At 40.6% G+C, this 16027-nt stretch overlaps 1 protein-coding gene across 5 annotated transcripts in view; it reads right to left on the bottom strand.

The window, feature by feature from the left end:
* PHC3 (polyhomeotic homolog 3) overlaps window positions 1–11760 on the bottom strand; it is a 75099-nt gene extending 63339 nt beyond the window's left edge. For 2 of the 5 annotated variants that reach the window (XM_084874116.1, XM_084874114.1), the window contains exons 1-4: window positions 11647–11760; window positions 8386–8551; window positions 4007–4162; window positions 2840–2917 (exon numbers count right to left, since the gene is read on the bottom strand). In XM_084874116.1, coding sequence (XP_084730242.1) covers window positions 2840–2917; window positions 4007–4162; window positions 8386–8551; window positions 11647–11660 — 414 coding nt within the window. In that variant the 5' untranslated portion in view covers window positions 11661–11760. Of the gene's footprint in view, window positions 1–2839; window positions 2918–4006; window positions 4163–8385; window positions 8552–10943; window positions 11398–11646 lie in introns of those variants that run through there. The other 3 variants (XM_084874113.1, XM_084874115.1, XM_084874117.1) reach the window with 3 other exon arrangements.
* Window positions 11761–16027: the final 4267 nt, after the last annotated feature.

Genomic DNA, 16027 nt, shown 5'->3' on the forward strand with positions numbered 1-16027 from the left:
TAAACAATTCACAAGTTTTAAACTGCATGTCATTCTGAGTAGCATGATGAAATCTTACAGCATCCTGTTCCATCCCATATGGGACATGAATCATCCCTTTGTCCAGCATATACACACTGTATACCCTACCTGCCCATTAGTCACTTAGTAGCAGTCAAAGCTACCAAATCAACTGTCAAAGTATTGAAGCGTTTGTATTGTCTGTCATTTAGATAATGTGTATCACATTTTATTTAGGCAATATAAAAAAAACAATAAAGTTCTTCGATCAGAAATAACCACTGATTAACAGTTTGTTGTGTATTTTAGATTTTCTTCCTGCATAATCAGATATATAGATATAACTTTGAAAAAATAAGTTAAGCCCAGCCAGTGTGGCTCAATGGTTGAGTATCGACCATGCACCAGGAGATCACGGTTCAATTCCTGGTCAGGGCACATGTCCAGGTTTCATATTTAATCCCAGTGGGGGGCATGCATGAGGCAGCTGGTCAATAATTCTCTTTCATCATTGGTGTTTCTATCTCTCTCTCCCTCTTCCCTCCTCTCTCTCTGAAATCAATTAAAAAAAAATAGCAAGTTAAATGGCAGGAATTCTGTTTCCATAATGATGGAATAGACATACTTTTCCCTATTCCTCTTCCTAATTATTACTAATAACCCTAGATAAACTTAAGATAATCCCAAAGGTGGGAAAAGCAGACTGGCTAGAGACCTCAGGACCCAGTAAACAATGTGGGTGTGAGCTCCCTAGGATTTCTTTTTGTCTCATATAACCCAAACTTAGAGCTAACGAATACTGTAACACTAAAACATCAATGAGCATAGACAAGGAGCCCCAACAGAGAAGCCTGCTATCTCTAGCCAAAGGACCAGGAAAGAGACAGCCTGGCAACTTTTTTTTAAGAGCTCTACTTCACAGAAAACATTGTGGCCCCACTCACACCCACCAGCAAAGACCTCACCAGGCTGTAATAAGGCACCCCAACACCCCTACTCCCTCCAAAGGGTTAGTGTCAGAGAAGGCAGGTAGAGAGCCAGGACTTTAATCCCAGCCAGGCAGTAACAGCACCGCCACAAACCCACCTGTTCCCTGCAGAATCATTGGAGACCATATGGAACCAGTCCTCTGTCCCTGCCAGCCAGGAAAGCAGCAGTGGGGGCCTAGTGAGGAGCCAGAACTCTCACCCCCGACTCGGCAATTACGAGGAGCACCCCCCGGGTATCAATGGAGACCAAATGGGGAACCTGTCTCATAACATAATACTGAAAATGTCCTAGTTTTAATAAAAAATCACTCAATGTATTAAAGAACTATTTAGAAAGAGCTCTCAAGCTGAAAGAAAGACAATCAATCAATAAATGCCAACACCAAGACAATATAAAACTATCTGAGAAAGATTTTAAAGCAATTATCTTTGAATAAGCACTTATGATCCTGACTGAATCAAGTGAAAAATATACTCTCAGCAAAGAAACAGAAGATATAAAGAACCAAATGGAAAGTTTAGAACTGAAAGAACAGAATAACCTAAATAAAGTAAATGCTATCATACTATACATTCTTGCCATTTTTCAACTTAATACTTAATGAAAATCTAAGTCTCTCTGTAAAATTAATCCTCAAGTAAAGGACATTTATATTGTTTATAATTTCTATTATAAACCATGCATGTTTGCATAATTATCTATATCATTTCTGCAGAATTATCTGGTCCATCTCAGGCTGGTTAGCTCAGTTGGTTAGAGCATTATCCCAAGGTTGTGGATTCATACATGAATCAACCAATGAGTGCATAAATAAGCAGAACAACGTACCAATGTTTCTCTCTCTGTCTCTCTCCTTTCTCTCTAAAATTGATAAATAAAAATTTAAAAAATTAAAAAACAATTATCTGGTCCAAAACATCTATATTGATGAGACTGATAAACCTAGGACAACTGATGAAATTTTAATATACATTACATTGCAGGAAGGTTAAGTTTACTGAATTTGATCATTTTCTTGTGGCTTTGTAAAGAAATGACTTTGTTTCTAGTAAATATATATAAAAATATTTAGGACTAAAGAAACATGTCTCAACTTACCCACAAATGATTCAGAAAAAAGAAACAATATGTAAATATGTAGAGAGAAAAAATGATAAAGCAATGAACCAAAATGCTAACAACTGGTAAATCTGAGTAAATCTTTTCATTATTCTTGTATTTTGAAATTATATCAAAATTAAAAGTTAAACAAGTATTACCATGCCTATAAATTTCTTTTAACTAGGAAAGTTTGCACAATTTCCCAGAATATATGCAAGAGAGCAAACCAGCTTTCTTTAACTCCTTTTTCAAAATAAATTATACTATCTTGAGTGGACTAATTGTAAATTTGACCCAGATAACTCAAGTAAGTGTAAGCTGAAATGTGTAATTTCTAAAATGTGAATTTCAGAGAAAAAGCTAGAAACATTTAGCTGTCTACCAAGGCTATGACATCCTGCAGTATATCACAGTAAATGTATGACCTAGTACCGGTGCATTGTACATTTCAGACTTTCAGTACATCCTGAAAACTACAATCATTTAGAACCACAAAAGATCTGAATACACTCCATGGGAAACAATGTATAAGAAGTAAAACAAATATTTTTAGACTCAGATTTTCAGAAGTTTAACTTAGTTCTGAATTCTTGGATCTTATCATTCTTACTTACTTACTTCATGGTACTTGTTACTTAAATAGTATTTAAACAAATACACAATTAACAGCTTTGCAAATATTAATGGTTTACTTTTGGAAAGCAATAATTAAAATTTTTAAATCCAGGAAAAAGTTTAGGGCACTTACAGATGTCTGGGACATACTTGACTGTTGTGTGACACTTCCTGTGGGGGATGTAGATGGTCTTCCACTGGACAAACTTGCCTGAAATAATAAGATCTTTATAATATGTCTATAAAAACCTAAAGTTAAAATCTTTCTGGTACCAGGATACCACAAAACCATAAGAAAAGTAAAAATGTCTATATATGAAGCTATTCATTTTATAGTGAACACGGATTAAGCTTTGGCCAAACAGATTAAGAAAAGAAAAAAAAAAAAAAAGCTGAATGGTGGAAACAGGACCCAAAGGGTAATATGATTTTCATAGCTGCACTCATTGTCAGTTTTACTCTACAAGCTTCTATTTTCTATTTTAGGGGAATCAGCACTCCAACATTACAAAAAAGAAATTGAAGCTACATCAGGTGCCAGTGGTTTCAGTTTCCTAACTCATATCACAAACATGATGTTACTTAAAATTACACTACCAAGAAAACGAACAGCTGGGGATGTGATTACAATAGATATAAACCCCTTTCAGGTTCAGTCAACTGAGATCCTCCTCTAGTAAGATTTAAAATTAAATCTCACATGTAGTTTTATTTAAATAAACAGAATAATAATGAAAATATTTTTTAAAACACAAGCATTTAATCATAAAATCATCCTGTTATTAGTGGGAATAGTATGATTAGATTTTAGAAAGTACATATGCATAACTTTATACAGAAAATTTCTGGAAGGTTACATATTAACTGGTACAGTGCAAAAGTGGGTGTAGTAAGAAATACTTCTACTTTAACTATTATAAACAATTTTAAAGGGTTTAATTTTTTTTCAATAGTGTGAATTACTTGCATATTGAAAAAAACCTTTTTTTGTTAAAATATAATTCACATAATCCTAAGTATTCACTGTTATTCCTAAAATTTTACATGCAAAATCATGACACTAGCGTAGCAATCCTGCAATGTAGATAAAAAGCAGTGGAACAAAAAGTTAGCAACAAAATAATATATAAAACATAGCCATTGTTTTTTAAAAGTAACTTCCATTTGGCAGCCTATTATAATTCCCTAATAAAAAATTATCACAAAACATCTGAGAACTCTGAAATAATAGCCAATTCATTTATTTTCGTCAAATAAAGTCAAGTTAGGCCTCATAATTTTTCATTTACTCCACTCTCACCTGAACGGCAGCAAGGCTCTGAAGCTGGGAGCTGCTTAAGTGCTGCTGCTGAAGAGCTGCAGTGTGCAGCATTAAGTGCTGCTGCTGAGCTGCATACATTTGCTGAAGGTACTGAGCAGCTGAGCTGGAGGGGCGATGCAACGCCTGTTGAATTACCTGTGATAAGTCAATCGAACCAATGTCAAACCATAATCTTAACCATAAAATAAAACATTAAAAAAGGGACAGTTTAAAATTTTACTACTTGAATATTCAATGTCATAAGCTTGTTAACATAGTTCTCTCCTAATTACGCATCACTAGGATTGCACAAATTAAATCCGTACAAATTAAAACTACCCTGTCTAGTCAATTCACAAAAGAAAAAAGATCCAAACAACTATTTGAAAAGATCTTCAATCCCATTAGCAGACAAAAATTACAAGTTAAAACAGGATATTATTTTCCAACTTTCAGATGGATAAAGATTTAAAAGAATACTACTAACTGAGGAAAAAGGTACTCTCATAAATGGTCATAAAAATGTAAACTGGGCCGAAACCGGTTTGGCTCAATGGATAGAGCGTCGGCTTGGGGACTGAAAGGTCCCGGGTTCGATTACGGTCAAGGGCATGTACCTTGGTTTCGGGCATATCCCCAGTAGGGGGTGTGCAAGAGGCAGCTGATCGATGACTTTCTCTCATCGATGTTTCTAACTTTCTATCTCTCTCCCTTCCTCTCTGTACAAAATCAATAAAATATTTTTTTTTTAAATGTAAACTGGTATGAGCATTTAAAAAAAAAAACTTGGTAGAATTCAGGGCTATGGTATAGGAAAAAATATGTATAACCCTGCAGCCATTACAAAGCAGTGCTGCCCAATATAGTAGCCACTAGCCACATGTGTCTCCTGAGCACTTACAATATGACCAGTACAACTAAGGAATTGAGTTTCTAATTTTACTTCATTTTAATTTAAATATAAATAGCCACATAAGCTAGTAGCTACTGTACGACACTGCACATACTAGTATATCTACATTAACAAAAAGAATTCCCAAATATATCATAAGGTGAAAAAAGCAGGCTACTAAATAGTATATAGAGTATAATGCCTTTTTATAGTAAAAGTTTGTGTGTTTTCTTATAATACTTTTTAAAAAAAACTTTTTTATTGATTTCAGAGAGAGAGAGAAACATCCATGGATGAGAGAGAATCACTGATCGGCTGCTTCCTGCAATCCCCACACTGGGGATTGAGCCCATAATCTGGGCATGCGCCCCAGACCAGAATCAAACCCGGGACCCTTCAGTCCACCGACCAATGCTCTACCCACTGAACCAAACCAGCTATGACTATATTAAAAGTTTTGAAAGAATATTCAGGAAACGTTGAAAGACTACCAAGCTGGATTACAGGTGATTTTTACTTTCTCGTTTGTACTTTTCTTTTTAAAAAAAAAACATATTATTATTGATTTCAGAGAGGAAGGGAGAGGGAAAGAGAGATAGAAACATCAATGATGAGAGAAAATCATGGATCAACTGGCTCCTGTACGCCCTTTACTGGGGATCGAGCCCGCATGTGCCCTTGACAGTAATCGAACCTGGGACTCTTCAGTCCACAACCTGATGCTCTATTCCCTGAGCCAAACAAGTTAAGGCTCTATTTGTCTTTAAATGACTGAAAAAACTTAGAATGAGTAGGTATTATATTCATAATCATAAAATTATAAAGCAATTTACTTTTTAGAAAATTACTAATTACCTTTCAAATGTAATTTTTCAAACGTTTACAAATGTTTTTAAATGTCAGATTCCATGTTTGGATTGTTTCAACAATAGAATAAAACTATTCTTATTAAAATAATTCCTATAAAAGTGTTACTGAAAATATTTATTAGTATAATATAAAATCTGAGCCTGAAATTTCATAAATAGATAAACACAGAAAAGACAAGCATTCTATTAACAGAGAAATATTCTTTATCTGCCCAAACCAGTAAGTCAGAGTATGGCAGTCCTCTGTAACCACATCCCAAAGTCACATCATGCCCACTGTGCCTCAGAAACAGCATAGAACTCTAACAGCAGCATCAAACCAGAGAGATAAGGGAGTAATAAAGCCATATCCTTCAGCTTTAAGGTTGAGTCAGGACATCTTGAACCACAAAATTCCAAGAAAGCATATTTCCTGTGTTGTTTACTTTCACTTGTTCATATCTCATTTCTTCAACTCCAGATTGCTAAAGCTGCTACAGACTTCCATCACAATATCAATGTAGTCTTTTGACCCCTAGTTGCAGAGGCCTATAGACCAGCATCAAGTAATTTAAGATTATAGCAGTACTAGAGGCCCAGGGCACAATATTCCTGCACTTAGGGGAGGGGAAGGGGGGCCCTCAGTCTCACCTGCGCCCTCTTGCAGTCCGGGAGCCCTCAGGGGATGTCCAACTGCGAGAGGGCACAGGCCGAGCTGAGAAACCCTACCATACACACGCGCGCGCACACACACAGTGTGCACACACATGAATTTCGTGCACCTGGCCTCTAGTGATGTTATAAATATCCAAATGGCCCTTGGCAGAAAAAAGGTTCCACACCCCTGCTCTAAAGGAATAAGGAAGGCAAAGAACATTCAAAGGACTGAAAAAGAAAGCTGAAGGTATTAAAGAACTACTTAGGTAGTTCAATAAATATTGATTTGATGGTATTTTAGGGGAAGCAATTCTAGAATATCATGCAAACTAGTATTAGTGCTATTTGTGAGATATATCTATATATCTGCAGTAACACTTTAAAATTTTTTATTAAAATATTAATATAATACTTCCAAGTGTACAACACAGTGATTCAACATCTATATACCTTATGAGGTGATCACACTATACAAAGTTATTACGGTAATATTGACTATATTCCCTATGCTATACATAAGAATATTTTTTATTAAACACATCCAGCTCAGGTAAAAACTAAAGAACAAAATGGCATATTAAAATATCACATCATCTGTATGTTCAAAGATCCCTTGCCTCAGAAAAAGATGAAGAACATTAAAAACACATTCTGCATTTCCAGTTTGAATTTTTTAACTGATTGGGTCTCCAACAATTCTGATTCCACCCATGGTAACTTCAGAATCCTAAACCATGCAACAGTTCAATAGTCATTATACTGGGGTATCCCCTCTAGAAAAATGAATAGGAAGAGGACTATGTTGCAAAGTTATTTTCAACATAGAATGCAATTATGGGGATTCTAGAGAGAATAAGCAAGTATAATGGAAAAAATAAACTCAAAGAGTGGTTAAGATTGCAACTCTAGAATCAAAGAACTTAGTAGCTTTATGAGTTTAGGAAAGTTAGCCTACTTATTAATAAAACATAAGTTTTCCCATTTATAAAATGGAGATAATAATAGTATCTAATAATCCATGCAAAACATTTATCAAATGCTTGGCCCATAGAAACTGTTCAATAAATGTTAGCTATTATTACGTACTGGGTACATCTAATGTGCCCACACAGTTCTAGATGCTTCCTTTAATCCTCATAATAACTAATAAAATAGTGGTCTCATCCTCATTTTACTGTTTCCTGAGGCTATTTATGCCAGGGTTATATAATCCCAAGATTAATAAGTACTAATGAGAAAGTGAAATTCAAACAAAGAGTATGTCAGACTGCAATGCCCATGTCCTTTTTATGCAATACCATATTGCCTCAACTTCCATTATTATAAAGGTTAACCAAATAAACTTAACTTTCTCAACTAAGTGAAAAACCCAAAATTTTTCCTCCTTAGATATTCCTTTCCACCTCTGCCCCTAAGAGCTTTAGAATGAATCTCCCTAAGGAGAAACATTAGGGTTCTTAGGTTTTAAATGAACCTCTTAACACATCTACAGACCTGAATAGATCTCCCTAAGCCTATATTATGAGTTCTAATATAAAATAACAAAAAAAAAAAAAAAAGGCAAAACCTACAGCCAATTGGCATGTTGGGGATCTAGATTGAATATCTCCATACTGCAGCAGCAGCTAGACACCTTCCAATTAAATTTTCCTTACATATTTTAAAAGCTACACTCGGGGTTAGGAGGGGGTTTGGGGGGAATAGGGACGGACTGGAAGAGGTTAAATGGGGGTGGGGGGAAGAGAACCTATGTAATACTTTCAAAAAGAAAGATTTTTTTTTTAAAAAAGCTACACTCTGACAAATGTAAGCCCTCTCAACAGAATAATTATTAAATAACATTTTGAGTGCTTTGAACATTAATAATTATAACTGTACTTATTTAGAGGATATATAATTCATTGGATATGAAACAAAATCTGGCATAAGCAAAAATAATGACATCCTAAGTCTTAGCCTACCCATCTTTGTAACTGAAATACCTGTACAGCATGTCGGTCTGAGCCGCTGTAGACGGAGATCTGTGGCTGCTGCATTCGAGAGGAGGAAGTGGTGATGGTGGTAGTGGTAGTGCTACTGGTTGTTGTCGACACAGAAGATGTTCCAGAGTTTGGCTCACTATCCATAGCTGTACTGTGGTCCTTAAATCTGGCAGATAACACAAAGAGTTTATACTGGCAAAAGCATTATCTTAATGGGTTTTAAAGAATATTTAATCATTCCAAAGAAATGATCAAGTCTAAATTTCTAAGAAGGTCCTCAAAACACAGATAGCACACAGTCACCATAAACACCTAGAAAGAAAAAGTACTTCACAAATATATAGCACATTTAATACTTAATACCAACTAAATTTGAATTCAAATTATTCAGGATATGGCAGAAGCCAGTTTGGCTCAGTGGTAGAGCGTCGGTCTGCGGACTGAAAGGTCCCAGGTTCGATTCCGGTCAAGAGCATGTACCTTGGTTGCGGGCACATCCCTGGTAGGGGGTGTGCAAGAGGCAGCTGGTCGATGTTTCTCTCTCATCGACGTTTCTAGCTCTCTAACTCTCTCCCTTTCTCTCTGTTAAAAATCAATAAAATATATTTTTTTAAAAATTATTCAGGATATGTAACACAGATACAGCCAGGTCTAGAACTTATTTTCATTATTGATAGAAGATGAGTATTTTGAAACCAAAACATGTGATGAGTGAATACTAACCTACCTAGGAAAATAAAAACTAAAGCAACATCAAAGAATTTAAAATATATATTTACATTCTTCTGGCCATGCCAACTACAAGTTCAAATCTTGCTTTTTTTTTTTTTTTTTTTTTTTTTGGTCAAATCATTCTTATCTATACATTAAAATAGGGTGCCTAAGGGCTTGTGCTAATTAGCTTAATTTTTGGCTACCATATATACTTGTTTTAAAAATAAGTACGTTTAGCCAAAACCGGTTTGGCTCAGTGGATAGAGCATCAGCCTGCGGACTGAGAAGTCCCAGGTTCAATTCCAGTTAAGGGCATGTACTACCTTGGTTGCGGGCACATCCCTAGTAGGGGGTGTGAAGGAGGCAGCTGATCAATGTTTCTCTCTCATTGATGTTTCTAACTCTCTATCTCTCTCCCTTCCTCTTTGTAAAAAATCAATAAAAAATATTTTTAAAAAATAAGTTCATTTAGAAAATAAGTTAATTAATTTAAAAAATCAGTTTTTTCCCTAATTAATTTTACTACATCTACAAAGTATAATGAGTTACACTTATAAGCAGATTACTCTGAATGGATAGAGAAGAGCTTCCCTACTTCAAGCTTCTCTACTTCCCTGCAATTTCCCCACTTCCTTACCAAAATCTTTTTCATAAAGAATTGTCCTAAAATTTGAAAGGAGCATAATTATGTCACTTGCCTCAGGTATGGACAGTAAAGTACATTTGTGTACAAGACTTTCTGATTTTCCCCCTTCTAACATTATGAACGTGAGTATAAAGTTCTTCACTGTTTTATAAAGTTCTACTAAATACAGAATTTGTATCTGAATAAATTTTAAACATTTTAAGTCAATTCTAAGGGTCTCAATATTGTTAGAAACTAGAACTACAAGTAGGTTTTGTGTGAATGAAAAATGCACCACAAAAGTGAAAGGCACAGAGAATATACTTGCTTTATCTGCCTTCCCTTATTTCCCATCCTTTCTTCCCAGAAACAAAAACTGGCGGACCTCACATTAGCAGCACTGACAAGAATGTATGTAATAAGAACACTTTCTACTTCAGGAAAAGACAAAGGAACTTGGCACTAATTGTGTACCCATACACTATTGTGAACCCATACACTCACTATTTGGCACTAAAATTGTGTACCCATACACTATTCCCATAAAGTGTCTGTCCTTTAATGTACACGTTTTCTTTGTCCTTGTAAATAATATTTACATGCTCTTCAAAGAATCAAATGTGTTTTTTTTAAATCTCGATTTAATAAGAGGAAAAGTGAATGGAAAAAAGCTGACCACACTTAACTTTTTTGATTAGTAAATGACTCATACATCCTTACGCTTCTCTGCTGGCTTTTTTTAAACAGTTTTTTCAGACGGCATTCCAATAACCAAATCAAAGCATCTCAGGGTAACTGCTCAACCATGGAACATTTTTGTGGTCGATAAGGTAAACTCTCCCCCCCCCCCCCCCAAATTACTGGCTGTCAGTACCCCTTCCGAACCTCGGACCAGTGCTGTGCAGAGAAAGTCCGGCTTAAACCCTGGTCCCTTTCGAGTGCTATTCCGCTCAACCAGCAATACCCTCCATCCCAAACCCTAGGGGCCAAGCAGTGCGGCCACCAACCAAAAATGGTCACAAGAGAATCCTCATGGTACTAGGCACGATTCTACACACATCGGCGGGTGTGGAACCGGCCAAACCACTGACATGCGTTTGCAGACCTGGCACAAAAGAACAATTTTTTTTTGCAGCCCCGCCGTCTAGGGCAGAATAAATAATAATGCCTTACAAAACACACACAGCCGGCCAGGGACCCGGGGGCCCCAGAGGCCTACCCGGGGCAGACGAAGTTGGCGTCTCTAACTGAGCACAGACCGCCACGCCGCCGCCCGGGACCGCGGTCCTGCAGCCCCGCGGCCGCAGAACCGCGGCAGGAGCTCCCCTTCCCGGGGCTTTGCAGCCCGGCCGGCCGCCCAGGAAGCCCCGCCGCTACGAGGCCGGCGCCGGGCACGTCCTCCGCGCCTCCCGGGGAGGGCGGTGGGCACCCCCACGGCGCGGGGTTCCCCACAGGAGCGGGGTGGGCGGCGCGGGAGCGGGAAGAGGGCGCCGCGCCGCAGGCCCGGCAGCGCCCGCCCAGCCCCCGCGGCCCCGGCGCACGCCCGGCCACGCACTGCCCGCCCGCGGGGCCCGTTGCAGGGATGACAGCGCCCGACAGGCCCCCAGGGCTTCCTCCCGGCGGCCGGGGTCCGCGGCGGTGACCCTGAGCGCAGGGGCCCGCCGATCCCGGACCCGCGGGCGGCAGGCAGGGGCGCTCCCGCCTGGAGGCAGCTGGACCCTTCCAGGTCGCCTCCGCCCCCGCAGCGGACCCGGGCCGAGCGGGCTCCTCCACGAGGAGGAAGCCCTCGGGTCTCCCTTCCCCTCCCCCCCACCCTCCCACCGCACGGCCCGCGAAAGAGCCCAGAGCTTTCCCCGTGGAGGACGTGTCGCTGCCCCCACGCGCCCCCCGGTTACGACATCAGTCACCAGCGAGTCACTCACTCCGCTTCCGCCATCTTCTCTCCTCCATCACTAACGCGGGCTGCGCATGCGCCCCCCGGCGGCGGCGGCCGCGGCGGCGGCGAGCAGAGGGGCGGGGTCGACCCAGCCCCGGGCCCCCGGGGTCACGTGGGGTCGTCGGCTTCCAGCCCCCTCCCCCCACCCCCTACCTCTTCTCTCCAAACTCAGGCTCTGCTCTCTCTGGGAATGGACCAGGTTTCCCCAAATGAGGTGCTAAAGTGTCTCCCCTCCAGCTCCTGGCTTTCTCCTGCTTAGGGTCTTCTTTCTCTTGGAGAGGGGATCTGTCACCAAGATAAAAGTTTTCTGCTTCCGCTGCTGTTAAATTAAAAATCTGAAGGACCTATCAAGTATGCTAAAACCTGGTGGACACTGCAGAGTGAGATGAAAGAAAACCAGGAGGATCCGATGCTAAGGTCTCAGAGGGAAAGGAAATAAATGCCTTGGTGGCTGCAAGGCCTGTTTCCTCTGGCGAATTGGAGTTTGGGGGGGTCTGAACCAGCAGTTTCTCTGTCTCAAAGACAGTGTTCAGGATGCTGGTGTGGGGGGTGGTTAAGGAATCATCCTGGTTATCCTGTGTCTTCCACAGGAATGTGCTGAGCAAATTAGAACACCACGGTGAACAAGCAGGAGGGGCCACCAATTTGCTAATGTGGTTTATTAATAAATGATATAAATATAGATATATAGGAACTACTATGAGGCAGGATGAAACATAAAGAGGGGTATGAAAAGTCCTTTCCTGCCGAGCATAGCCAGATGGAAGAGACTCATGGACAAGCTCTGCACCCTCTTCAGGCACCTCACTCTCCCAGCACCCCGATGGGTTCACCGACACAGAAACTCTCTAAACCCTCTTTTGAGTGTTTAAAAAGGCCCCGTTGCATAATTATGATTGAGCAAATCATTGGCTATTGGGGGTAATTGATTCAACTTCCAGTTCTTCTCCCCTCCCTGGAGAAGAGAGAATTACAAGGGTTGAAGGAACTCTGTGCCAGGAATGGGGTTGAAGACCTAATATATACTCCTTATAAATCACAATCTCACAAGCCCACAGGCCAAATACAGACTGCTTCTTGTTTTTTGTACAGCAATCAAGCTAATAATGGTTTTTACATTTTCTTTGTAAATGGGGAATCAAAAGAAGAACACTATTTTGTGACAAGTGAAAATTATGTGAAGTTTAAATTTCAGTATCCATAACTAAAGTCTATTAGAACGCATTCATGTTTGTTCTTTTATGTATTGTCACCGGCTGCTTTTGTGCTACAAGGGCAGAACGGAGTGGTTGCCACAGACGCTATACTGATCTCCTTACTTTACTGGCCCTTTGCAGACAATGCTTGCCAACCTCTGTTCTATGTCACGGACCAGCCTGTCTATTGCCGAGTAATGCCTGCAAAACACAGCCGGCGGTCCTGGTGCCAAGAGGCCTGGTGCCAAGCAGGGAGCAAGCCCCTGCTTGCCAGCGATGCGTGGGTTCTGCAGGCCCACAATGACCCAATCCCCTGGCAGGAACATCTTGGAGATGCAGTGGTCCTCATCATTGACTGGCTTGGACTTCTTCTTGCCCTCGCCACTCTTGGGGACCGCGGTCCACATCTCTGTCACATTCCCCAGCGCCATGTGAATGTGCCAGTGCCTGTCAGAAGCCTTCACCCAGCCCAGGACCTTCTTGTTGTTGCAACAGCTGATGAGCACCTGGGTGTTGTTCTTGACTGACTGTGAGCTAAACGCTTCCTCCTCCTGCTTCTGCAGCTGCTCCGCTGTCATCTCCCTCTTGGGCTTTTGAGAAGGCTCCTGGGGGCTGTGGTTGAGCTCTCAGAACGCCCCTGGCCTCCAAAGAGGAAGTGCGAGCCAGGTTTAGTTTTATAGTGTGGAAAAAAGGGAAGGAGGGGGACAACAGCACCCTAAAGACTGTTGTAAAATCTTAGAAAGCAACATGTAAAGTTCTCTTTTTTCTTTCTTTCTTTTTTTCTTTTTTTTTTTTTTTTTTTTTTTTTTACTTTTTATCAAGGTCTCTCTTCACCTGTATTCGCTCAATCAATGCTATTATGACTAATACTCAATAGGTTTTAAATGCTTGTTGAGGGAATAACGGCTTGAAATAAACTGTTTGAATATTTGGACGGATATTGCATTAAATTGCATGAAATTCTAGTGTACCCTGTAAATTGCATGAGACCCTGTACAGACTTTTTTCCTTGAAAGTAATAATACCCAAACAGAATGCTTTTTCTAAACCAAATAGCATTGAAACTGAAAAGACAGTCTCTCTAGGCCTGCCACCTCTCAGGAGGTTAATCATATGCTTATCAGTCTTATCTTCCCTTGTGTACTCGTGGGCAGCACTGTACACAGTCAGCTGTATTTCCCCAGGTGCTGAATAGTAGCAACACGGAGCATCAAAGCTGGAAGGGCCATTAGACATCATGTGACCCACACTGAGGAAGAATCTATGGCGAAAGGAGAATCTGAATTCTGATCTCCTATCCACCCAGGCCAGAGTGTTTTGCCTTGTGCCGTAAAAGCCTTCAAGCACGGAGGTGCTCACTAAACACTTGGAGACATTATGTACTTTCATTTTCACTCTGCTTTTTTTGCTTAGTGTTTGCTAGCATTAAGGCAGCCTACAAGAGTTGTTGTATAAGCAAGGCTTTAGACTCACACACACCTAGCTATGAATCCTGGCTCTTCCACTCCCTTAGCTGTGTGACCTTTTGCAATCCTGTCTGCTTCCCCTTCAAAATATAACCTCATCTCTGGCCACACAACCACGAGCGTGCATGAAATCATCAAAATACAGACTGCATGTGACACCTCGCACCACCTTCACTGTTTTCAGCCCAGGCCCTGCATCTCTCTCCTGGGCCACTATAATATAATCGGCTCCTGACAGGTCATCCCGCTGCTATTCCTGTTTCTTTATAGTCTGTTCTCCTGCCAGCAGCCTAAGTACGCTTTTAAAACTGTAAATCTGACCACGTCACTGCCCAAATCCTCCAGTGGCTTCCCATCATGCTCAGCAGAGAGCCCAGAGTTTTGTGTTGCTCACTGCCTCAGCCACACTGGCCTCCTTGCTTTTCCTTTTTTCTTTTCTTTTCTTTTCTTTTCTTTTCTTTTCTTTTCTTTTCTTTCCTTTTCTTTTCTTTTCTTCTTCTTCTTTTTTTTTTCTTGATAATAGCTCTTGCTATTCCCCAGATCCCACTTCCTCACTTCTTTTTAGGGCTCTGCTCACATACTTTCTCAGAGAGCACTCCCCACCACCTACCTTAATATGGCCTTCTCATCACTTCCTTTCCCTATCCCACTTCACTTTTCTTCATAACACTGCAATGCACCAGACATTACCTTATGTACATATTGATTGATTTATCCAGTACTCCCATCAACCTCCAGGTTGTAAGCTCCGCATTTTGTGCACTGTATTCCTAGTTCTTAAAACATTAAGTGCTGCCCTAGCTGGTTTGGCTCAGTGGGTAGAGCGTCAGTCTGCTGACTGAAGGGTCCCAGGTTGGATTTCTGTCAAAGGCAGATGCCTGGGTTGCCAGCTGGATCCCCAGTGGGGGATGTGTAGGAGGTGGCCGATCAATGATTCTCTCTCATCATTGATGTTTCTCTCTCTTTCCCTCCCTCTCCCTTCCTCTCTGAAGTCAATAAAGATATACTTTTAAAAAAGAAACCATTAAGTGCTTATTAAATGAACATTGAATGAATAAAGTTACGTAGCCGCTCTAATCTAAATCAGATCAGAATCCCCAGGTTTCTCATCTGAGAAATAGGTATGATATTTGCCACAGTTATTGTTGAAGTTAAATGCAAATTGAAATAATGTATATAAACAGTAGAACATAATAAATGCTCACCTTTTTTTGTTGTTATTTAGCCCCATATTATTATGCTTAAAGGAAAATAATCCTCCTACCCTATTTCCAAAGGCTATGATTTTTTTTAAATTACAGGGCAGTCCTTACTTTTTAAAGTTAGCATTATACATTTTTTTTTTTTAAAACTAGCATTAGCTGTATTATAAAATATACTAGAGCCTGGTGCACAATTCATGCAAGGGTGTGGTCCTTCTGGGTGGCCTGCAGGGATTGGACTGAAACCCGCAGTCCAATGCTGCCTGCAGCTCCTACCTGCTGCTCCCACTCATCTCGGTCCCACTATGCCTGCTGCCGGCTCACACCCAAACAGTCCCAACTGGGAGAGGCTCACGCCGCCACAGCAGCGCTCGCCAGCCGTGAGCTCTGTGTCTGGCGCCCTCCCAAGGAGAGTGGCCTGCGAGATTGGGCTGAAACCAGCTCTCCCACATCCTCTGAGGGGTCCCAGATTGTGAGAGGGCGCAGGCAGGGCTGAGGGACCT

Source organism: Pipistrellus hanaki (assembly GCF_964339955.1).
Source record: "Pipistrellus hanaki genome assembly, chromosome: 2".
In the NCBI taxonomy this organism is placed as follows: Eukaryota; Metazoa; Chordata; class Mammalia; order Chiroptera; family Vespertilionidae; genus Pipistrellus; species Pipistrellus hanaki.